Here is a 26,085-nt window from a genome sequence, read left to right on the forward strand (position 1 = left end):
ATGTATAACTGTATATTAAAATATTAAAACAAAATAAAAATAAATGTTGTATAACAAGAATAAAATATATAAAATTAAAGTGATAAATGTTGTTTAAAATCACTAGAACCACTAACACAGGAGCTTCCGGCAGCAGCGGCTGCCTTCATCAGCAATAGTGGTTGCAGGATGACTGACAGTCTATATGTACCACATACGTCTCAGCAGGTCTGCGACATGAACCGTGGTGTCTCACATGGTTCACTTCTCATGCATTGGAACCGGAAACTGGACGGGTCACTTTAAACCGTTTGTCTGTTCATAGGATAAGGGCTTCAAAGAGTGGATGAATGCGACAGCCCTTATCTGTATTAAGACTGTAGCGCTCGGAAGAACATATTCTTAAACTCTCTAGCCATTTCCTGTTCCAAAAGCTATGTGCCTTATCCACAATTACGGCTTCTTTAGCTGTAATGCCATCCCCAGTTTCCCAGGCATGTTCCGCTATAGCTGAACCTCCATAATTTGCAGTCTTAAGGGCTTTATTTTGTTCCCCCAGGCAATCCTGCATTTCGTTTCCCCCACATAACACCCCCACAATCAGGACACTCAATTTCGTATATGACCCCACTAGTGTCATTACCTGGGCGCCTCCGTAGCCAGGTGGGAAGGAGCAGCAGTGCGTAGCACATGCTTCTTGATTAGACCGGGGTTCGAGCCCGTCACCACCAAATACGGAGTATGCGGAAAGGTCAAGGAATGACCACCGCATATCCCGGAGCAATATGGCCTTAGTTGCTAATGCTCCTAAAAACCAAATAACAAATAACAGTGTCATTACCTGCAATAGGATCTTTAGTTGCGGACACTACTGTGTGCAGCCTCCAACCTGGCAGCTGCACACAGCGTATCTTACACAAACGTAAGATAAGGGAAATGGGTTCTGAAATGCCCGGATAGTAGGGGATGTATGTGGTGGGAAACAGGTGTAAAAGCATCCCTGTGACTGTTGTTCATACCTCTTAACACCTCTCAGTGGTGCTCTGGGAGTAACCGCACATTACCATTTCCTGTTCACAGGTCCACTGTAACACATTTAATCTCGTTGCCTCTCTCTTCAGACGAGGAGCAGTGGGACCCCACCCTTTTTATTAAGGCCTTAACCACGCTATTTTTGTGGCAACTGGCCTGAGCTGCTTATTGGGCATGGCATTACAGCTGAAGAAGCCGTGATCATGGATAAAGCACATGGCTTTTGGAACCGGAAATGGCTGGAAAGTTTAAGAATATGTTCGTCCGAGCATTACAGTCTTGATAGGGATAAGGGCTGCCACATTCATCCTCTCTTTGAAGCCCTTATCCTACGAAGAGATGAAAGGTTTAGAGTGGCCTGTCCAGTTTCCGGTTCCAATGCACGAGAAGTGAACCGTGTGCGCAGATGCCATAGTTCATGTCGCAGACTTGCTGAGACGTATGTGGTACATATAAGGCCTCCATAGCCGAGTGGGCAGGAGCGGGAGTGCAGTAGCACATGCTCTTTGAGTAGACCGGGGTTCAAACCCTTGACTGCTGAATACGGTCGATCTGCCAACCCGCACTGGACCAGCGTGGCAGATTATGGTCCATTTCCCTCTGCATGAATTGTTGAGGAGGCTTCCATTCTGCAGTGGGTTGATAATCGTTGCACTTTATTTTACTTTTTTTTATGTGGTACATGTAATTGTCAGTCAATCACTATAGCTGATGAAGGCGGCCGCAGCTGCCAAAATCTCCTGTGTTAGTCGTTCTAGTAATTTTAAACAACTTTTATTGCTTTTAATTCTATATATTTTATTTTATTTTATTATTGTTATACGTTTGTTTTATTTTGTTTTAATATTTTAATATACAGTTATACGATCAGTATGCATGTATTTTATTTTATTTTATATTATCATAATAAAGGCGTTTTATAGATTCGTGTCAGTGTTATTTAGTAGCATTATAGATGAATTAGAGTTCCTGACTCCAGAGGCCTTTTCAATGAATAATTGCAAATTTTGACGTGAAATATTGACAGATGGTTCTTAAACACCTGATTTCAAAACTTGATGAAGAAAAAAGTTCAAAAAACTTTGTAAAAGTATAGATGTACTACAAGCTATAATCTGGTTTAGTGCAGCATGGAATGCAGGGAGCCCCTATACCATTAAAAACTACTTTAACAAAGCAGGGTTTGATTTGAATGTTAATCTGTGTGATGGTGATTTTGCAGATGCAGTTGATTCATCTGTACTTAATGGCTTGCTGTGGGCACTAAGAAATTCTTCACTGAGCGGTGATGAATGTTTCCATAGGCTAACGTAGTGATGAAAGGCATAAACACTGAAGTAAAGGACATTGTAAGTGAATTTTTGAACAATGAAGAACTTATGGAGGAAGAGGAAAATGAAGAACCTGAAAAAGATGAACAGCAGCATGACCCCAAATTAAAAAAATATGCTGATGTATTAGATTACTTAAACACATTAAAAGAATTCTATATGAGCAAAAACAGTGAATATTAAATAAAACTAGTGAGAAATCTAATTATCCAAAATGAAATTCTAAATAAAGCAATTTATATTCCTTTTTTACTCAGTTGTTTTATAATAAATAACAAATAAAATTTTATGAAAAATTAATTATGCATTATTTATTAAAAGTTAATTGTAACACAAATGTATAACGATAAACAATAAAAAAGAGTCTGTGTTAAGTAACCAGTTACAGTGAATTTAATTTTTTCTGAATTATTGAAACTGACTACATGTGTACTGACCTCAGCAAAGTGGGCAACTTCCCTATAGCGGATACTTTTTTTCTGTTCAGTGGTGTCTGCTATAGAGAGGTTACACTGTATAATGCAACTTAACCTGGTCACTAGAGCTTTATATATACTATTAAAGAATATTATATTAGAGGCTTAAATATTAATATTTAACATTTTATATAATATTCTAAACAGAATATTTAAGGTTCATTTGTAGTTTTCATTCATTTATGATGAATACACAAACTGTTCCAAACACTAACATTTAGTGGTGACTACTCTTTCTTGTAAATTAATCTCAGGTATTGTTTTAGTTCTCATTATCAAGTTTTCTCCAGAAAATAATTTCTTTATAATTTATTTGGTTGAGTCATTTTAAAAGAAATTCTACATGTGTAGATATTTTATAGAAATAGCAGTACAGTTGTAGTAAAGTATTTTATTTTTAACCATCTGTGCTCACAGATGTAAATTTGTTAGTTTTGATTATATTGTGTACTTAAAAATAAGTACACAATATAATCAAATGATATAACTTGATCCGTTTCTGTTGATTTCAGAGTGAACGAGTGACATTTGAAGAGTTTCGTGATTGGCTGCTTCATCAACATGACACAACATCTCTCACAAAATGGTTGATGAGTGAACTCAGCACTGTCAGTCTTTCTAATAATTTGGAAACGCCTACATTTTATCAGACTTTGGCTGGAGTTACACACTGTATGAATTAATTTTTTTATTTATTTATTGAAATTATTAATTGTTATCATGAAGTATCATTTAAATAGGTTGCTTTTATACAACACGATACATGAAAGGATGTATTTGGGTTATCTGTTTCTTGGAATTAATTCAGATGTAAGCAGTTTTTTTTACTGATTTGGTGCCCATCAGTACTTCCACTGATGTATCAGTCAATGGATATACAAAATTTCAAATTGAACTATTCATTATTATGGATGAAAATTAATCATTTGATAAATAATGGAAAAACTCTATATGAAAAATTGATTTATTGTCTCCTTTTGATATTTTTTTTTGGTTTTTTCCTTCTTAAAGTGGAATTTAAACATTTTTTTCATTGATTTTCACAAAAATCACTATTTTGGAAACGGTATGGGGAATTTAATAATCATTGAACTTTAATAGAATGTTGAATCATTTTAAAAGATGAATATGAGCTTAGAACAGGGTTGTCAAAGTGCTCAGGGGCCACACAAATGGTTCTTGGGTGGTTCGTGGACTGCACTAGTGTGTAAATAACATATGTGACATCATTCAGCAAATTATATTAAATGTTCTCCTAGTGCAAAAATACAGTCTCATAACCATCAACATTTATGAAGGTTAGTATCATTTATGAATTTTATTTAAATTTTATATAGTGTATCTTCTTTAAATGTCACCATTTACCACTTGGGTTACTTATATGAAGTAAAATGTGCTGTGAAAGTTGACAATTAGGAGCACCTCACAACAAATGCCTGAGGCTGCATGCAGTCTCCAGGCTGCCAATTCATATGCCTGGCGCTTAGATGATAGCAGTTGAATAGATGCTTGCATTGTTGTTATTCATCACTAACGTGAAGAAAGTACAAGGCGTTATGTTTTTCTCACGTTACTTTCTGTTATTAATTCCGTTAGGCTTCCCCACTCTTCATTCTGTGGATTCAGTAGGGGAGGCCATGACACCCCCCCCCACTGGTCATGAAAGTTGCTTTCTTCCCTAGTTTTGCGAGACAGGTTCTTTAATAATGCTTTCTGAGTTGAGAGAGAGAGAGAGAGAGTGTGAGTATGCATTAGTGACGTAAAGGTGGCAATAACAAATAGCTGTGAACAGATAATCAGTTTTAGAATTGGTAAGTAAATAACTAATGGCACTTGTGTTGAAGATTGTACATAAAATGTAAAATGAGGTGTATACCCCAGTTATTCTAATGAGCATATCCGCCAGCTTTTCCAGTTAGTTTATTAGTAGTTTTCCAATAATTAGGTGTGTCATCCAGTTTTGTTTAGATTTTTATTTAATTTTGTGTAATTTTTTTCAAATATGCAGATTTTTTTTCCCTCTCCTGTTATTATTAAATGTGGATCTACCATATTTAATATTCTCTGCTTATAGTAGTGGTCTTTCTGATGTTTAGCCTAACTATAGTAATTGTTGGTATGCATTTGTAACCTTAAGTGAAAAAATATATATGGAATTTGCATATTATATGTTAACATATCCGATTTTTATAATAAACATTTAATATATCTTAATTTCAAGACTTGTTTTTGGGCATGTTTGCATATATATATTATTATTAGTACTGTCAAATGATGCAAGAAAGCAAGCTTATAAAGCATAGAGAAAAAAATACTTCTCACATCACTTGTCCATCTACTCCAATAATTTATCTAGTTCTTCCTCGAATTTATTCAAACTACTCACTTCTACAACAGAAGGAAGTTTGTTCCAACAATCAACCATTCACTGGCTGAAGGCAAACTTCTACACATCTGCCCTGCAACTATCCTTCCTCACTTTGAATTTATGCCCTCTCGTGTGTGTAATCTGAGCGAGAGGAAGGATTCCATCATCATGATTTATCAAACATTGAGCTTGCTAAATCCACTCAAAACCCTTAAACACCTCAATCAGATCACCTTGCTGGTGACTAGTCTCTAGATGCTGCAACTTTCAGAACTGAAATCTATGGTAAGACTGTTCTTTTGATCTTCACCAATCTCATTGCCCTTCATTGCACCTGTGTGAGCAGATTTGCATCCTAAAATGAGGCCTCCAAACCTGTATGCAGTACGCACAATGTGGTTTAACCATTGCATTGTACAATAGGATAACTGCCTCGTTACCCTGTTAGCAAAGTTCCTGTATGTCACAAGCAAACCCCTATGAGCTGTCCTAGCCACCAGCAGGTCTGAAGGCCTCATTTTAAGAAGGATGTAGATCTTCTAGAATGGGTACAGAGTAGAGCAGGGGTTGGCAACCTTTTTGAGTGAAGAGCCATTTTTGATCTAATTAAAAAAAAAAAAAAAAAAAAAAAAATCCGAAGAGCCGCACCTCAGCTCAAGCTGTGGGGAGGGGGGGCGATTTTTAAGAAATGGAATACAGTGGGAAAGTGTTTTATTAAAAAAATGTATTTTTTGAAATATTATTTATTAATACTGAAAAAAACGTAACAAACATTCAATTAGGTACGAATTAGTGTGACTTTTTTCTGCTGAACTTCTTGAGCGAGTCTCTCAACATCAGGCAAGTATGCCATAATTTTCATCTTTAAACATGCTGAGAGACTATTTGTTCAGATGGTTTCTTTATTTATTTTTAATATAGTTCATGTTTGAAAATATTTTCCGAAATACAGTCTGTCCTCGTATAGCATGATAGTTGCGTTCCTAGAAATCCTCGTGCAATGCAAAATCGTGCAATATAAACAACAGGCCCTATGGGAAAAGTAGGGTTAGGTGCTGACCACCCAAGATTGAACACACATTTGGAACCAAAACATTACCAAACACAATAAATAATCGGGTAATTTTAATCGTTATAAAATACGTAATAAAAATATTATATTATAATAAAGTATTTTTAGTATTTTTTAATACTAAAAAAGTATTTTTAGTATTTTTTACGAATAAAATTACGTATTTTATTCGTAAAAAATTTATTATATTAAATAAAATAGTCGTAATAAAATACTTACGTATTTTATAATATGTAAGTATAAATTATAATATGTAAGTCGTAATAAAATATTGCTAATGCTTTTGCTTCTATCGTAAGCAAACTTGCTTTTTGTTTGATTTTCTATCCAAAGAGATGACAGCCGTTCCATCTCTTCCAATTCTTTGTGTCTTAATCTAATGGATTTTAATTACACTTTGAGTTGTTTCCGCTATGAAAGTTGTTTTTATTTTCTCTGCATTCTTTGTAATTCTCGGCGTTGCCTCATTTAGGTCTGTAGCACGTGCAATATCACATGGTCTTTCATTTCGCTCAAAGCGTTTCACAATTTCATATTTTTTCTCTATTGACAGAAGTGGACTGGCCATAAGCCTTACGGGGGAAACCACGGTGGGCCGGTGTGATTTTGGCCATAAACCGTAGTATGAGGCCACTATAAATTTTCCCGGGTAAGAATTTTTGACCCAGTCCGCCTCTGTTTATCGTTATTGCTCTTTTTTTTTTTTTTTTTTTTCTCTCTGAATCTGCAGTGTCTTAGCCAGGACGCTTCCTTTTCACACCTTTTAAGTATTTTACTAATTTTTAGGGAATAAAGCACAATTACAAAACGAGGAGGCACGCTTGATACACATAAACAAAGCTGCGCACGTGTAGCAACTGAATAAAGAACACCGTAAAGGCCGAGATACACTATTAATTAACACCTCGCATTTTACTAAAGCACATTTTTGAAGGTTACTACCATAAAACAATAAAAACAATTTCCAGTTGCGTTTCTGCTAGTGGAACCTGTTATAAACTGGAGTAAACTCCATCTAATTGCATTTGCGATTATATTGATAGCTGGAATTGTGTTGGTTTTTACGTTATTATGGTGAATTGTGTTTCCCCTTCACTGATATAAAACACATAAATACATTTTCAGAATCTTCTTCATTCCTATCGTGTTGCGTTCGGTTGGGGTGATTCCGCGTTCGACTGCCATTTCTTGTAAACACAAAGGCGAATCGTGCATAAGCGAATTCGGTTCGTGTTATATAAGATAACGTTCCCCTATTTATAAATCGTGTATGATCGAATTCGTGTAATGCAAACACGTGTTATACGAGGACAGACTGTATGTCGCTTTTCGTACATGTCAACTAAAAGTTAGAGCTGCAGTTACATGTTCAAAGAGCCGCATGCAGCCTGCGTTACCGACCCCCGGAGTGGAGTAATGAGAAGGGGAACAAAAGGGTTAGTGAAGGACATTGTGTTTTTTTTTTTCATGAAGATTAGTTGCTATATTTAATAACTGCTCTTATACCATGTGAAATTCATAATATAGTTTATTAAGTTTATAGCCCAAACCACTACATTTAAGGTGACGTTTCAGGCATCTTACTGATACCCATCACCAGACCATGCTGTTAGGGCTAGGAAAATAGAAGGGGTTACAATTCGAATTATATTACAAGAATTACTAATTGTGAATTTTAAGTCTGAAGTATTTTAGGTTAAATTTCCATTTTCATTGCAATAGAAAACAGATATTAAAAATAGGTAAATACGTATGGATAGACATACATAAAAATTAATTCCTTACCTGTTGACAGATTCCTGCTTGGCGTTACTACCAGAACCTGGTATTCATACTAGCAAGAAGTTCTGCCAACAGTTAATTTATGGGTGAGTGATTAAATCTATTAACCAATAGAAAGATGCCAAGTTTTACTATCCTGTTGGTTAGTAGATTTAATCCCTCACCCATAAATTAACTGTTGGCAGCACTTCTTGCCAGTATGCATACCAGGTTCTGGTAGCATCAGCAAGCAGGAGTCTGTCAGCAGGAAGAATTTAATTTTTATGTATGTATTTAGTTATTTTTAATGTTTTCTATTGTAACCAAAACTGAAATTTAGTTTAAAATACTTAATTCACAATTAATAATAATTGTAATATAATTCAAAGTGTAACCCTTTCTGTTTTTCTACCCCTAACAGCATGGTCTGATGATGGGTATCGGTAAGATGCCTGAAACGTCAGCTTAAATGTTATAGTGGTTTGGGCTATAACTTAATAAACTATATTATTAATTTCATGTGGTATAAGGTAAAAAAAAAAAAAAAAAGTAAACTGCAGCCATTATCAATCCACTGCAGGATGGAAGCCTCCTCAACGATTCATGTTGGACTAAATGTACCATAATCTGCCATGCTGGTCCCACCCAAGTTGGTAGATCAACCATATTTAGTAGTCTGGCTTGAATCCCGATCTACTCAAAGAGCATGTGCTACTGTACTCCATTCCTGACCACTTGGCTAATCTTCAAACAAAAGGGTGCTTTTACCAAGAAAGACTTCAGTTCTGCAAATTGAATCATCTGGAGACTAGGCACTTGTGAGGTGATCTGATTAGGTGTTTAAGGCCTAGAATTGATTTGATGTGTGGATGGAACGAACACACACACACACGCCGACCGGGCTAGCCGAGTGGGTAAAGTACCTGCCCGGCAACCCAAAAGTCGCGGGTTCGATTCCCGCCTCGGGCTTGGATCAAAGTACTGCAAAAAACCTTGGGAGGGGCAATATGGCCACAGAAGCCGATGCGCCAACAACTACCAAATCAAAAAAAAAAAAAAAAAACACACACACACACACCCCGACCAGCCCAGCTAGATAGGTAAAGTGCCTGCCTGGCAACCCAAAGGTTGCGGGTTTGAATCCCGCCTCGGGCTTGGATTAGAGTAGAAAATGCAAAAACCGTGGGAGGTGCAATATGGCCACAGAAGCTGATGCGCTCCCCCCCCCACACATTGTGGAAGAATGGTTGCAGGTAGGTTGTACAGAAATATACCTTCAACCACAGGATGTTTAATTATTGGAACAAACTTCCATCTGGTGTTGTAGAGGTGAGTAGTTTGAATAATTTCAAGATTTTTTGTTTTCTTGCACTATTTGCCACTACTACTAATGGACAAACCCCAGTTACAGGGGTTTAAAAGCAAGTTCATGGAATATTATTTGCATACTAATTAACATTGTAAATCACAATGTTAAGGATTTTTTTTTTTTTTTTTTTGGTATTTATGACATAACACTTACTATATTTATTTAATAATTCTCCCTTTTTTCATTCTCAAAAATGTGATTGCTTGATTTATGCAAGGATTTATTGGCAACTAAAGATCACCGATGTCATTTTTTTAAAAATATATTTATTAAAATTAAGTTTTCAACAAAGTAAAACATCTGCCACTTGATGCAGTTTTCTTTGTATCAGATTAGTGTTGATAATTTTTGACTTTTTTTTTTTTTTTTTTTTTATCTTTCTCATCCTAATGAAAAATTAGTGAATCCAGAGGGATCTATGCAGCCCTCAATCGGGAATTATTTTGTAAATCTCTAGGCAATAGGCATTTTTTAAATGGGGAGGGGGCATTTGCAATTAGGGTGAAGGCCCTAATTTTAGCCCTGTTCATTTCTTAAACTTTTAGAACAATTCACAAAGGACAGGTGCCTAGTTTTCTTGCTACTCCTTAGTTTTAAAATACATCCATGTAACACTGCATCACTACAAAAATTTTTACTTGCTGTAACAAGTTATCTTTCAAGTTGCAAAAATTTTTGTTTTTGGACCCTGATATGCCTCTTCTGATTAGCTCATTTCTTGCAGTGTAATTTTTTGCTTTTTTCAAAGTTGGCATTGAAGTTTGTTTGTTTGTTTGTTATTTGGTTTTTAGGAGCATTAGCAACTAAGGCCATATTGCTCCGGGGATATGCGGTGGTCATTCCCTGACCTTTCCGCATCCTCTGTATTTGGTGGTCACGGGCTCGAACCCCGGTCTAATCAAGAAGCGTGTGCTACGCACTGCCGCTCCTGCCCATCTGGCTATGGAGGCGCCCTGGATTGAAGTTCTAACTGAAGTATATGAAACAAAGGACAGCTAAAATGTTAACTGCCCTTTGTTTCATATACTTCAGTTATGAGTAGATGAAACAAAGCAGTTCTTCTTTGCAGACATCAGCTAACGTTTTCGCTTTCTTGCTCCTAATGTAATCATTCAGAGCCCTTTTTTCTTCTACTGTTCGTTTCACTTTCAGTAATCCTTGGCCACCATTTCTTTGTGGTAAGTAAAGTTGGTTGATGTCACATTGAGGATGTGGGTCATGATTGGCTGTATTGACTCTCTCTGTCTGAATCCAGTTCAGTGTATGTTCAGTCAATTATTCCAGCACTATATCAGTCACTGGAATGGTCCATGTGTTCATAGCAAATTGTGTTTCCACAGTTTAATTTTAATATTTTTCAAACTCTTATGTATTCAGCATTGGTCTTGTTTTTCACTATTGTGTGCTGAATGTCTTCAGCTTGTAATGTTCATATATATTTGTAATTTTCTTCATAGTCAATGGTTTTAATTACATTGCCATCTGCAATGTAATTAATTTTATTCCATTTGATTCAGTAATTGATTAATAACACTGTTCGTTTTTATATTCAGAAGGCCATGACAATGTCCTGGCCAAATATTCTGACTGTATTTAGCAATGATTCAATTTTTGCTTGAGATTTTCTATATCATTTATGATCATGTTTAGCAGTTGGGAACTTTTTCCAGTTTTGCTTTGATATTTTGTTATTATTGTGGGATTTGTACATTATTGTTTTCATTTTGGGATTTGTACATTATTATTATTTTTGTATTGACATTATTATTGTTATGACTTTTCTCCTTATGTGCCCCATCAATGTTGGCACCTGTACGTGGTGAGGGGACCTCCCAGTGATGCTGCTGGTCCTCCAGATTAGCATCACTGAGATCAAATGCCCACAGCTTATGATCCAGGCTAACGTCATAGGAATCCGTCATGTTTGCAGTGTGCTGAAACCCATGAAAACTCAGAAAGAGGGATTATCTTGGTTGAAGGGGCTCAGCTTCAACACACCACTTGACCCCTGCTTCTACAAGACAGGTTGTCCTGGATGGCTCGTCCAGGACCAGTCAGCTAGTGGGAACCATGGAAGGCCATTTGTGAATGGCCTTCCATGGTTCTCTTGCATGTGCTTGATGCAAGGAATTACACCATGAATTACATTATGTAAAGCTGCAAAGCCTACCTGTATTAATTGGCAAAGAGAGCACCCAGCATCCTCCCAAGCATGCAAGCGGCGTAAGAAAGAAAAGGAAATACAATGACCTAAATCAGAGTTCAATATTTCATACGGAGGCCAGAAAAGCAGTTAAACCAGTAGAGGTTATGCTGGAAAGGTTGCTAAGAAATGTTCTATTAAGACTCAAACTGAAATGATTGCACTACCAAAAGAGTCATTTATGCCCATCTGCTATTTACTGAGCTCAGAATAGCCTGCACAGAAAATTCATCCAGATGCCACTCCCATATTGGGCTCCAGCATTACAAAAATCAAACAGTAAAGTAACCACACAGAAAAACCAATCACCAACGGTAGTATAAGAAAACATGTAGGTCGAAACCAAGGAGGTACCTGAAAACAGTCTTAGACCTCTTTGCAGAGGGAAAAATGGACACAGGGGACAGCATCCATACTTCCCCAAAAAAGATAAATTCAAGGCTGAAAAAAATTAAGCTCTCAGCACTTGGGAAGCTGACTGACAGGTCCACCATGCCCAAGCAATGGCTAAATTCCTACAATGGAATTGTCGTGGATTCTGGCAAAATGCAAAAGAGATCAAGGCACCCCTACAAAAGCCTAAACCCAGCCTGCTTTTGCTTATAGGAGACTTATCTAAAGGCATATGATGACCCCACCATGCATAACATCATGGTTATTCATAAGAATAGAATTCTGGTTGGCCTTGCTCATGGAGGAGTTGTTATCCTCGTGGGCAACCAGACCCCATTTCAGCCTTTGCAACTTACAGCCAGTATAGAGGTTGTTGCAATTTGCCGTACAGTGGAGTTTTATGAATGGTCTGCTCCATTTATTTGCTTTCAGTTTGAGAAGACCTGGGACTGACTGACCTCTCCAAGAAAGACCTTGATGATCTTATGCAGTTGCCTCTCCGTTTCTTACTTCTTGATGATTTTAATAGACAACACCCTATGGAGTAACACTGATATCAGTGGAAGGGGACAAGTCATAGAGCATATGCTCACTGACAATGACCTCTCCCTTCTAAATGTTGGAACAAATACCTTCTTCTACATGCCTGCTCATACGTTTTCTGCCATTGATCTTTCTTTCTGCTTCCTTTCTCTCCTCCCTTCAGTTACCTGGGAGGGAGAGAAAAATCTGTATGGAAGTAATTGCTTCCCTGTGATAACTTGCTTAAATAGTGGAAGACTGTGTTTTCCCTTTGAGTTACCATGGTGGAAGATTGATCAGGCTGACTGGAATGCTTTTCAACGTCTGGCAAATTTTGGCACCACTACAGTCAGTCAGGATCCTGTCAATGATGCAATTATGTACATCACAGAAAGTATCATTCATGCAGCTGAAATTGCAATCCCAAAAACATCCATCCCAGTTCCTACCATGGTGGAATTCAGAATGCACAGCAGCAAAAAGGCACAAAACAAAGCCCGGGGGATATTCTGATGATATTGTCAGAATCTTCCCCACAACTAATCTCATAGCTTTAAAATGCACATATGCTAAAGCACATATATTCAATGTCAGACCCAAAAGGAATCCTCGATCCATTTTAGACCCTCTGTTAACCAGGCAATTAGCTCTAAGGTGCTCTGGGAAAAAATCTGGAAAATGAAGGGAAAATACACAGCATATCCCACGTCGATCCTGGAATATAATGAATGTACTATTGCAGATCCAACTGCAATAGCCATTACTCTTTGGGAGACATTTTCTCATCTGAACAGCAGCATTATCTTTCTCCTCAGAATTTCTGATCCTTAAGCACAAAACTGAAAAAGAAGCTTTGAATTTTGCATCCAAAGGTGTTTATCCATATAATGGGCCATATACCATCCACAATCTGAAGAAAGCTTCCACCCTTCAAAAGGCTAGCACTGTTGGACCAGATGACATCCATTATGAAATGATTAAACACCTATCATCAAAATCTGTGGACCACTTGCTCATCCTATACAACAGAATTTTCTCTGGAGAGCAGTTTCTGGACAGCTGGTGCAGGGCAATTATTATTGCTTTTGCTAAGCCAGGAAAGGATCTTGAATTTCCAAAAAAAGTACCATCTTATTGCTCTGACTAGCTGTTTGTGAAAAATATTGGAGAGAATGGTCAATGCTCGTATTTTATGGTACTTAGACTCAAATGACCTTCTCTCCTGCTTTCAGTGTTGCTTCTGAAGGAATAGATCCCGTCTGGACCACTTAATTAGAAGGGAAATGTCTATTTGAGATGTGTTTTTAAAAAGAGAGCACCTGGTGTCCATCTTTTATGACATGGAAAAAGCCTACGACACAACTTGGAGATTTGGGATGTTAAATGATCTTTATAGCCTTGGTCTAAAATTATAAGACATTCCAATTTACTAGCCCACTCTATTTCTCTGTACAATTGTTCATTGTACTCATTCGAGTCATTAGGCCTATAACACACTCCTACTCTTATTTTTGCTTTCGCAGTGCTTATGTCACACCAAACTGACTCAACAGTGCACTGTTCATCTATATCAACTGGATGCACTTCTTTTGGTTTTATGTTTTTCTTAATTAACAGCATAACCTCCTCCCTTTCTATCCTGTCTATCCTTTATGTACACATTGTACTCCCCAAATTCCAGTTTAGCATTCCTTATATCTGTGTGACACCACGTCTCTGCTATCCCAACAATATCCGCCTTTGATGTCAAGACCAACACTTCAAATTCATCAAATTTATTTACTATACTTCTAGCATTGGTATACATGCAAGCATACATGCTCCTACTCCTATTCCTAGATACCCTAACACATCCCACATACCCACCTATTTCAGGATGACTGCCATCCGTCCCTGAAACCCCCAACACCCCACGCTCCAGGTCGCTACTTATTCTAATACAAGTTGTGCAAGAATCACCTTCACCTCTGCCTACGGCTACTGTTAAACTATTAGTCCTTATATCCCCCCAAGCTATCAGTTTTCTGACCCACCTAACACTGCCTCGATAGCATTAGCAAATATTCTTGCACCCTTTCTATTTAAGTGCATCCCATCCCTATAGAAGCAGTCTCTCCTGTTAACAAGTACAGTCTAGGCTGAAAAAAATTCTGCCCCTTGAGCCTTGCACATTCTTTCCAGGGCCAAATTGATCGACAAGGCTCTCATCATATACTCCCTTCTATTGTGTCTGGGCAGAATTGCAGACACTTTCAAATTCAACCCTAATTCTCGGCTTTTGTTCAACAGTGACCCGTACTTGTTATGTAATTCTGCCGGTCTCCTACTCCTAATATCATTAGTGCCAACGTGTACAACTATATCACCTTTTGTGCCCTTAAAAGATGATATCCGCACTACAACGTCATTAACCTTTGCCCCTGGCAGACATACCCTAGTCCTGTTCCACCTATCCTTTTTACAAAGCATGTTTCCCATTTCACTGACAATAGTCACCAACAACTACTAGTTCCTGTGGGACCAGCGCATTCTGCCTTGGGGGTTGCTGCTGTGTTGCGTGATGACCAAGTGCAAGCTCTGGTGTTGATGTGGGCAGCTGAGAGCCTGATGGGCCCCTCAATTTAGATCTTTCGAGGGCATCCACCCTGTCCTTCAAACTCTCATATAGGCCCATAACAACGCTGAGTTGTCGCCTGATTTCCTTACACTCCTTACATCGCGCGCACACAAAGACATCCCCCATGGCAATATCATGTTCCGTTCCAGAGAGTTCGGCAAACATTTCACAAGTCGCACATTTTTTTAGGCTCTGATGCGTTGGAGAATCGTCCCCCTCAGTTCTCCCCCAATTCACAGCACTCCTGCCACTTTGTGCCCGTTGCTTTGCTGCTCTAGTTTGGGGCATGATACTTTAAATGAATAAAATCAATAAATTAAATTAATTAAATGTCAATACTACACTATCTAATAGAAACAGTGAAGCATATTACTCTATAAATTATACGTTAGAGCTACCTAACTACCTCAATTAAAAATTTGAATTCCCTACCACTGTATACAAAAACAATGGCTGCAAGATTCGAACGAAATAACGGTTTTACGTATATTAAGTATTATTAAGTATTACGTATATCTACAAAAACTGTTTATCTAAATTAAAATAAAAATAACCAGCGTAACTATAACTATAAGACTACGTATTAAGTACAATATAAAATAACAATTATGTAAATAAAAAGGCAAACACTTATTGTTTTTTCAGAGCCTGCAACTCACAACTGTAATTTTTAAACAGAGTCAGCGCTTTTAATTTCGCTTTTAATTTAGTATATTTTAATGTATTTTATGGTTTTATTGTTCTTAACCCAGTATATTTTAATGCATTTTATGGTTTTATTGTTCTTAACCCAGTATATTTTAATGCATATTTTATATATTTTAGTTGTAAAGTTAAATATAATTTATTGTAAATACAGGCAAATATAATTTATTATAAATACATAGTTATCAAGATTCCAGTTTTCGTTTTCATTGTTTTATTTCTACATAAGGTTGGTGGAAAACATTTAAAACTACAATATGAATATACTCAACCTCAGAGGCCTGTTTGAAGAAATGCATAAGCATTTTTTGACGAAACGCACAAATTGCAACTAACACTATTTGCACGGAGTAACAAGTTTACGAAGCTTAAAAAAAAAGGAAAGCGAAGATTCTGAAAATTTGTTTTTTATATGATTGAAGATTTCAGTAAAGGGGGAACACATTTCACCAGAATAACGTAAAAAACCACATAATTCCAGCTATCGGTATTTTCGCAAATGCAATAACATCGAGTTTACTACCCATTTATAATTGCTTGCAGCAACAGAAAAGCCCAATAAACTGGAAAGCACAAATTGTTTTTATTGTTTTATGGTCGTGACTTCCAGAAATGTGCTTTAGAAAAATATCACAAAGCCATTCAAAATTGGTTCTTATAACATAAGATGATGATGAAAATGTAGTGTGTTTAATGATTTGAATTGGTAAATAATAATTAAATAATTAATTGACACTGTAAAAATGACCTTTTAAGGCGTTATATAGTGAAAATTTGAATTTCCAAGGTCGTGGAATAAATTACCAAAATACAATATGTTATTGGGTTCACATTACGATATTTTTGCGATACGATGGTAACGGATTAATATCATAAAGGGGGGATACATTGTATTGTATAGCTACGTGTGTGGTTTGAAATGTGGCATTTATGAATGTTTAACATTCATTTTTTGAAATTAATGTTCATATTTTCGATTTTATTGACACTTGAAAAAAAAAAAAAAAAAAACTCAAACCCAGGAACTCGTAAAGCGAGACTGCCTGTACTTCGATATCAGGAAAGTTTTTGATACTGTTGCACACAAAAGACTGCTATACAAACTGTAGCAGTATGGCATTAAGGCCAAATTGCTACAATGAATAAAAGGATGGTTTAGTGGTAGACAACAGAGAGTGGTATTCAATGTACACTGCTCTTTTGTCGACTATTGTTATTAGTGTAGTTCCCCAGGGTTCGGTGTCAAGCCCATTGTTGTTTTCTATATTTATCAATGATATTAACAAAGGTATATCAGGCTTAATATCCAAGTTTGCAGATGATACAAAGGTTGGCAGGATGGTTAATGACAGTATGCTACTGCAACAGGATCTAGAAAAGTAAGCAGATGGGCTGAGAAATTGCCCATCTGCCTAACTAAGGAACTTTAACAGTGACAAATGTAAAGTCCTGCATATGAGTAGCAGTAACCCCAGAGTAATGTACAAACTATGTTGTACTACACTTAGGGTAGTGGAAAATGAAAAAGACCTGGAGTAATTGTGCAGTCAGATATGAAGTTCTCTGAGCAGTGAAGAGAAGCTGTCAGGACAGCTCATGAGGGGGTGGGGTTGTCAGTACTATGCAGGGATAAGGAGGTGATTATAACATTGTATACAGCAATGGTCAGACCACATCTTGAATACCGCATACAGGTCTGGAGGCCACATTCCAGGAGGATGTAGAGCTGCTGAAATGAGTAAAGAGAAAGGCAACTAGACTGGTGAGGAGAACAACAGGTACTCTTACGAAGAAAGACTTCAGTTCTGCAAATTGCAGCATCTGGAGAACTAGAAAAACTATTTTTTCTAGTTCTCCAGGAAAGCAAGCTCTATAAGCTTGCTTTCTTGCATCATATGCCACTTACTAATACTAATTGCTAATGTGCAGTGTTGCAAAGATACAGACCATTCAATCAGAAGTAATAAATACCCAGCCTACTTAAAACTGTAGAACAAGCAATAATAAGGATCAATTATGGAAGTACAGAGAAGCCAGGAATCATCCCACTGACAGGTAAAAATTTTGCAATTAATTGCACAGAGGTCAAGATCACTTGTAGATCAAATAAGAATGTAACAGATAATAAAGAATTTGACACACTGTGTACAGGAACCCTATACCCCGAGGGGGGCAGGATACAGGGATACCCCATTTCTTTTAGGGTTGTAGAAGGTAACTCTGCCACTTCTTGGGCAGGCATCATTGTCAGAAACAGGGACTCTCTTAAGTCTGTGTATTTCCTGATCTTTTCCTCATAGGTTTCTGGCCTATGAGGAAAAGATGGAAATATCCAGACCTAAGAGAGGAAGTCAAAGAAAAGTGGTATATGGAATAAGTAATGACCATCCCAATCACTGTGTCAACCAATGGCATGGTGTAGAAGAGCCTGCTATGTAAGAACCTAGCAGCAATATGCCTGTCAGAGAACACTTACATAAAACTCTAGAAAGCTACAATCCTGAAACACTTGTAGGATAGTCAGAGTCTCTTGACCAACAGTAATAATAATAACAGTAACCAGACACAACCAACTCCCCATGCACTAAGTACCAGTACCAATCAGGAGTGGAAAAATTCACATAAGGAGAAATTTGATTTGATTTGATTTTATTGGTGCAAAAAGACTAGAGTATTGTGCAAGAAAAAATTAGAATTTCAAAGATTATTTTGGTACCCTTTAAAAAGGTTAACAAAATCTTGATCAAATTACCTTATCAAAATGTTATATACAGTAAGCAATGGTTATTGTGATCACGTTTGCAAATTTAATTTTAATTCTAATAAGTGGTTATTCTAATAAGTGAAAATCAATGAATATTATCCACAGGCTATAAAAATAAAGATAAAAGCACAAATTTGCACTTTATTACCAAAAGTTTATTACCAATTAAGTGATGCATGAAAATCAGAAGAATATTATCCACAGGTTAGCAAAAAAAAATAAATTTATACTTACATAGCTTAATTAATATACATATTAATTAAACATAACACTCTGTAATAGGATTATAATTTTAAATAGTCACTTATTTTAGATTGCTTTAAATTATCACGACAAAATCTATTTATAGATTTTTCAATATTGTATAGGTCTATATTCATGGTCACTTGCACCAGTTTCTTTCAACGTTTTCCTCAGGAGATCTATAGCTTCACAAGTTTGCCATTTTGCAACTGCAATTCATTCAGATTCATCTTCATTTCCCCCTCCTTGGCAAAATTATCAGAAACAGACTGGGCAATTTCTTCTTCTGGTAAAGCTGTAGTAACTACCTGTTTATAACAGACTGTACACACAAAAAGGCCCTATAATAAACCAAAAACTGCAAATTGTTTTTATTGTTTTATGGTTGTGACCTTTAGAAGTGTGGTTTAGAAAAATATCACAGAGGCATTCAAAATTGATTCTTGTAACTGAAGATGTGATTCTAATAAATTATAAAAGTGTAGTGGATTTTATTGATTTGAATCAGTTCTTTGAAATTTAATTCACTAAAGCGGCTGATTCTAATAACCAGTGATCACTATAACCGGCACTTACTGTATATACATAAAAAATAAAATGAAGTATAAGAGTAAAAGTAAATTATATATTTTAGATATGCGTGTATATATTAATAGCTTGTAAAAATTTAAAAACTGCTGACATGTGGTCATTGTCGGATAAAATCTGACTGAGTGTATAAGGCTCAGTCAGAAGGTTAAAAGCAGTAAACAAGCATTTCTAAAATTGGTACATTTGGATAAAATATGTTTAACCGATAAAACGGTGTCATAATACTTGCATGTAGGAGGGTCATCAGCTCTCAGCAAAAAAAGAGTGTGTCAAATGACTATGTCCTACACAGAGCTGAGAAAGAACTTCCTTAGAATCCCTGTGCAGACACTGCCACAGATGGATCACAGTCTTAACCTCATGTAGCATTAATATTACCAATGTGGTGCAAGGAAGTCTGAGGATTATGGTGCACCAGCCATATAATTTGCTTGCAACCTGCCAATGCCACTAATCTTGCTACTGAGAATGTAACTTATTACGGATAATTTTAATTTCTGTACAGGGGACTGACAGGTCAAAATTATTCATCAGGGCTGCCAATTTGATTGCAGTATCAGACAAATCATTTCCTCTAATCCTGATGTGGCTGGGGATCCAGCAGAAGTGGATGTTAAATCCACCTACATAGAGGGTATATATGATTTGCCGAATCCAGGACAGTGCTGGATGAGCATTACAGGCTTCATCACTGATAAAGCCTGTATTGCACTCAATAAATCAATGATATAATCGTGGAAGCTACTAAAAGTTTCATACCTATTAAGAAATATTGTTCAAGGATTAGGCCTAAATGGTTATCAAATGAACTAATGAGACTCATAACAGAGAAGAAAAATGCATGGCATGCATATAAATTATCAAGCGACTCAGAAGCCTATGGCAGATATAAGGTAGTCTGTAATCAGGTCACAAAGGAGGTTAGGCAGGCGAAGGCAGATTACGAGAAATCCTTGGCAAAAGATGCTAAGAAAAACAGCAAGGATTTCTTTACTTAAATAAACTCTAAAAGGAAGGGGACGAAACTGATTGGTCCACTTGATATCGATGGATCGACTGTTGATGATTCTGCCCAGATAGCAAACAAACTGAATGAGTATTTTGCATCTACATTCGCACACGAGGAGTTATTAAGGTTTGGAAATGGCAGAAGGTTATAAAATTGTAGCAGGATACTTAATGATTTTGTAATAACTGAGAGCAAAGTGGAGGAGAAATTGTTGAAGTTAAACGTAAGAAAAGCACCTGGGGTGGATGGGATCTATCCAGTTATATTAAAGGAGGCGGCAAAGCAACTAAGCAAACCCTTGGCCATGATTATGAGAGAATCCTTGGACTCAGGGGAGGTTCCCACGGACTGGAGATGTGCAAACGTATCCCCAATTCACAAAGGGTGATCGAAAGGCGACACAAGTAATTACAGACCAGTTAGTTTAACTTCTGTTCCGGGTAAAATAATGGAGTCACTGGTTAAAGATTCATTGCAGGATCATCTAGACAAGACTGCAGCAATAATTCAGACACAGCATGGGTTTGTTAAGGGAAAGGCTTGTCTGACAAATTTGATAGGATATTATGATGTGGTTACAAAGGAACTGGATGCAAAAAATAATTTTGAAATCATTTATTTGGATTTCAGGAGAGCTTTTGACATTGTTGCGCATGAAAGATTATTATACAAATTGGAGCAGAATGGTATTAAGGGTAAATTGCTACAATGGATAAAAGGATGGTTAAGTGGGAGAAGACAGAGGGTGGTAATCAATGGGTGCTGCTCTTCTTGGACTAATGTTATTAGCGGAGTCCCACAGGGTTCGGTGTTGGGTCCACTGTTGTTTTGTATATTTATCAATGATATTGATGAAGTTATATCAGGCTTAGTGTTGAAGTTTGCAGATGATACAAAAGTTGGCAGGGTTGTTAATGACAGTAATGGCAGTGTGCTACTGCAACAGGATCTAGATAATTTGGGCAGATGGGCTAAGAAGTGGCAACTGAAGTTTAACCTTGACAAATGCAAAGTACTGCATATGGGTAGAAGTAACCCCAGAGAAACGTACCAACTGTGTGGTACTACACTTAAGGTGGTAGAAAATGAAAAAGACCTGGGAGTAATTGTGCAGGCAGATATGAAGTTTTCTGAGCAATGCAGACAGGCTGCCAGGGCAGGTCATGGGGTTTTGTCAATGATATATAGGAATTTTGCTAGCAGGGAAAAGGAGGTGATTATCCCTCTGTATAAGGCAATGGTCAGGCCACACCTTGAGTACTGCATACAGGTCTAGAGGCCTCATTTTAGGAAGGTTGTTGATTTGCTTGAGCGTGTACAGAGAAGGACAACAAGATTGGTGAGGGGAATGAAGGGATCCTCTTACCAAGAGAGGCTTAAGTTCTGCAAATTGCAGTGGCTGGAGACTAGGTACCTTCGCGGTGATCTGATTGAGGTATATAAGGCCTTGAATGGGTTGAGCACGCTGAATTCTGATGGGATCCTTCCACTTGTTCAGATTACGAACCTAAGGGGGCATAAATTCAAATTAAGAAAAGACAGATGTAGAATAGATATGCGGAAATTTGCCTTTGGAGGGAATGGTGTGATTTTTTTTTTTTTGGCTGATGCTGCATAAGCTCATACACATGTTTTCTTGCATCACTTGCTGCTACTACTATTACTACTAACTGTTGGTATTGGTGAGTTCTTATGTCAACCAAAGCTAATGGTGTGAAGTTCTGATGTGTATATGCTGGATTTGGGATAGGGGGGGGGGAAGAGGGAATCTGTTCAAATAGCAGCAACAGCAGATTTCACACATGATTCCGACTTTGAGCCATTTGTGCAAACTGACAAGAAGTTAGAATGCACAGTGTTGTGAATAGAGCTGAAGGTAGACGGAAGATGTGGTATTAAATTTCATCGCAGTCTAAAGCGAGAAGTCACACACTGATATTTAAGCATACCAGGATGGAAGGAGCTGCTGTTGTGATCGAACAACGTTGTCTATCAAGATGTTCAGCTCTCAGGGTAGCTCTTGGACACAAATACCAAATGGACAGTTGGCAGCTCAACGTGTGTTATGCTGTTAATTAAGAAAAACATAAAATCAAAAGAAGTGCATCCAGTTGATATAGATGAACAGTGCACTGTTGAGTCAGTTTGGTGTGACATAAGCACTGTGAAAGCAAAAATAAGAGTAGGAGTGTGTTATAGGCCTAATGACTTGAATGAGTACAGTGAACAATTGTACAGAGAAATAGTGGGCTAGTAAATTGGAATGTCTTATAATGGGGGATTTTAACTTCCCAGATATTTACTGGAACTTGTGGGTTGGTCACTCACACATTAGTAAGACTTTTGTGGATTTATTGGATGATTGTTTTCTGCAGCAGCATGTTTGAGAGGCAACCAGAGAGAGTAGTACTCTTGATCTGGTTATCAGCAGTGATCATTCGTGTATTAAGAATTTACAGATGAAGGAACCACTTGGTGGCAGTGATCATAGTGTACTAATGTGGGATTTACTTAAAGATTTAATTACCATCAGGGGTAAAGGAAAGGGTTTTTGCTTTCGTAAGGAGGAGTACGGTGGTCTCCGACAGTTTTTAAATTCTGTACAGTGGGATCAACTGACGATGTTACCAACAGTAAATTCTAAGTGGGAAGCATTCAAGGAATTAATCTTGGATGCTACTAAAAGTTTCATACCTATTAAGAAATATTGTTCAAGGTTTAGGCGTAAATGGTTATCTAATGAACTAATGAGACTTGTAACAGAGAAGAAAAATGCATGGGATGCATATAAATTATTAAGCGACTCAGAAGCCTATGGCAGATATAAGCTAGTCTGTAATCAGGTCACAAAGGAGGTTAGGCAGGCGAAGGCAGATTACGAGAAATCCTTGGCAAAAGATGCTAAGAAAACTGATTGGTCCACTTGACATCGATGGTTCGACTGTTGATGATCCTGCTCAGATAGCAAACAAACTGAATGAGTATTTTGCATCTACATTCACATATGAGGAATTCACACATCTATTCACACAGAATAGATGTGCGGAAATTTGCCTTTAGCCAGCGGGTGGTTAATTGCTGCAACAAACTTCCATCTGTCGTTGTAGAAGTTGACAGGTTAAATAAATTTAAGGAGGAACTGGACAGGCATTTGGAGGGAATGGTGTGATATTTTTTTTTTTTGGCTGATGCTGCATAAGCTCATACACTTGCTTTCTTGCATCACATGCCACTACTACTACATCCCTTAGAGCCTAAACTTGGAACGGTATTTCTTAGTTGGTATGAAAAGCCTAGTAACCTTCCTGATTAATTTTTGAATGCTTCCCATTTAAAATTGGCCGATGGTACTGCGGGACCATCATCAGTTGGTCCCACAGTACCATCAGCACAGAATTTAAAAGATGTCTGAGACTACCGTAGTTACATCTTTAAGTAAATCCCACATCAGTATACCGTGACCATTTTGGTGTATCAGCTTTTTTCATAAACTCCTTAAAGTTGTGGCACAGTGGCCACATGTAGTTTGCTTCTGTGGAAAAATGTGAGACAAGTGCCTAAATTTTAAACACCTGAAGCACTTTGTACAGATATATATTCTCTGAATTTGTAGGATGACTTTCATAAATATATCTTGCTTGGTTTTTGAGTAGTTTCTATCCCCTGGGTGAAATGTCAGCCAGCCAGTTTGTAGTTGTTTGTTCTTGGTTTGTTTTTTGGAATTTCACTTGAAAATCCTCTGTAAATTCCTATTTTGTTAATGCATTCTGTAGATTTCTCTTCAATATGTCTTCCACAATTTCCTCCTTACTAACTTCAAAAATCAACATTCTGGGACTTTTCGGAATCTCTGCCTTTAGACTCAATTCATTGATGGAAGAGTTCTGTATTATTTTGTTAGCATCAGTTTTGCTAACTGTTTCAGTCAGGATACCTTTATTCCTGACTTTCCTCAATACTTTTAGCATTAGCATTAGTAGAGGCATTTGATGCAAGAAACAAGCTTATGCAGCATCAGCCAAAAAAAAAAAAAACCCACTTCCACTTCACCCCTCTGTTTGTTCAAAATACCTGTCCAGGTGAGCCTTAAACTTATTTAGGCTATCAACCTCCACAACAAGGGATGGAAGTCTGTTCCACCAACCACCCGCTGGCTAAAGGCAAATTTCCGCACGTCTATCCTACATCTGTCTTTCCTCAATTTGAATTTATGCCCTCTCAGGTGATTATTCTGAGCTAGAGGAAGAATCCCATCAGCATTGAGCATGCTCAAACCATTCAAGGCTTTATACACCTCTATCAGATCACCTCGCTGGTGCCTAGTCTCCAGACACTGTAATTTGCAAAACTTAAGCCTTTCTTCGTAAGAGCACCCCTTTGTTCCATTCACTAATCTTGTTGCCCTTCTCTGTACTCGTTCCAGCAGCTCTACATCCTTCTTGAAATGAGGCCTCCAGACCTGTATACAGTACTCTAGGTGTGGCCTGACCATTGCCTTATACAAGGGAATAATCACTTCCTTATCCCTGCTGGAAAAATTCCTGTATATCATTGACAGAACTCTGTGAGTTACTCTTGCAGCCCGTCTGCACTGCTTCATATCTGCCTGCACAACCACCCCCCAAGTCCCTTTCATTCTCTACCACTGTCAGTGTAGTACCACAGAGTTGATACGTTGCTCTGGGGTTGCTGTTTCCCATGTGTAGTACTTTACATTTGTCAATGTTAAACTTCATTTGCCACCTCTCAGCCCATCTGCTCAACCTTTCCAGATCCTGTTGCAGCAGCATAGTGTCAGTAGTGTCCTTGACAACCCTGCCAACCTTTGTATCGTCTGCAAACTTGGACATTAAGCTTGATATACCATCATCAATATCATTTATAAACAATAATGGACCCAACACTGAGCCCTGAGGGACTCCACTAATAACATTAGTCCACGATGAGCAGTGTCCATTGATTACCACTCTCTGTCTTCTCCCTCTTAACCATCCCTTTATCCATAGCAGCAATTTGCCTCCAATGCACACTGCTCCAATTTGTGTAGCAGTCTTCCATGTGCAACAGTATCAAAAGCCTTTCTAAGATCCAAGTATATAATATCAAAGCTATTCTCTGCATCCAGTTCTTTTGTGACTACATCATAGTATCCAAACAAATTGGTCAGGCAAGACTTCCCCTTAACAAAACCATGCTGTGTCCGAGCTATAACGGCGCCTCCGTAGCCAGGTGGGAAGGAGCAACAGTGCGTAGCACACGCTTCTTGATTAGACCGGGGTTCGAGCCCTATCACCACCAAATACGGAAGATACGGAAAGGTCAGGGAATGACCACCGCATATCCCGGAGCAATATGGCCTTAGTTGCTAATGCTCCTAAAACACCAAATAACAACAACTCCGAGCTATAACTGAAGTCTTGTCGAAATGATCCTGCAGTGCTTCTTTAACCAGTGCCTCATTTTTGCTTCCTTCAGTTTCGGCACCTCCGTAGCCAGGTGGGCAGAAGCAGCTGTGCGTAGCACACGCTTCTTGATTAGACCGGGGTTCGAGCCCATGACCACCAAATATGGAGGATGCAGAAAGGTCAGGGAATGACCACTGCATATCCCCAGAGCAATTTGGCCTTAGTTGCTAATGCTTCTAAAAACC

The 26,085-nt window shown here is 37.7% G+C and overlaps 1 protein-coding gene across 1 annotated transcript in view; it reads left to right on the plus strand.

Annotated features, from left to right (window-relative positions):
* Usp32 (Ubiquitin specific protease 32) overlaps positions 1 to 26,085 on the plus strand; it is an 837,997-nt gene that overhangs the window by 105,843 nt on the left and 706,069 nt on the right. Inside the window, exon 5 of the mRNA XM_090368859.1 lies at positions 3,331 to 3,490. Coding sequence (XP_090224985.1) covers positions 3,331 to 3,490 — 160 coding nt within the window. The remainder of the gene's footprint in view (positions 1 to 3,330; positions 3,491 to 26,085) is intronic.

This window comes from Mastigoproctus giganteus, chromosome 1 (genome assembly GCF_048544385.1).
Source record: "Mastigoproctus giganteus isolate SK-2022 chromosome 1, ASM4854438v1, whole genome shotgun sequence".
Taxonomy (NCBI): domain Eukaryota; kingdom Metazoa; phylum Arthropoda; class Arachnida; order Uropygi; family Thelyphonidae; genus Mastigoproctus; species Mastigoproctus giganteus.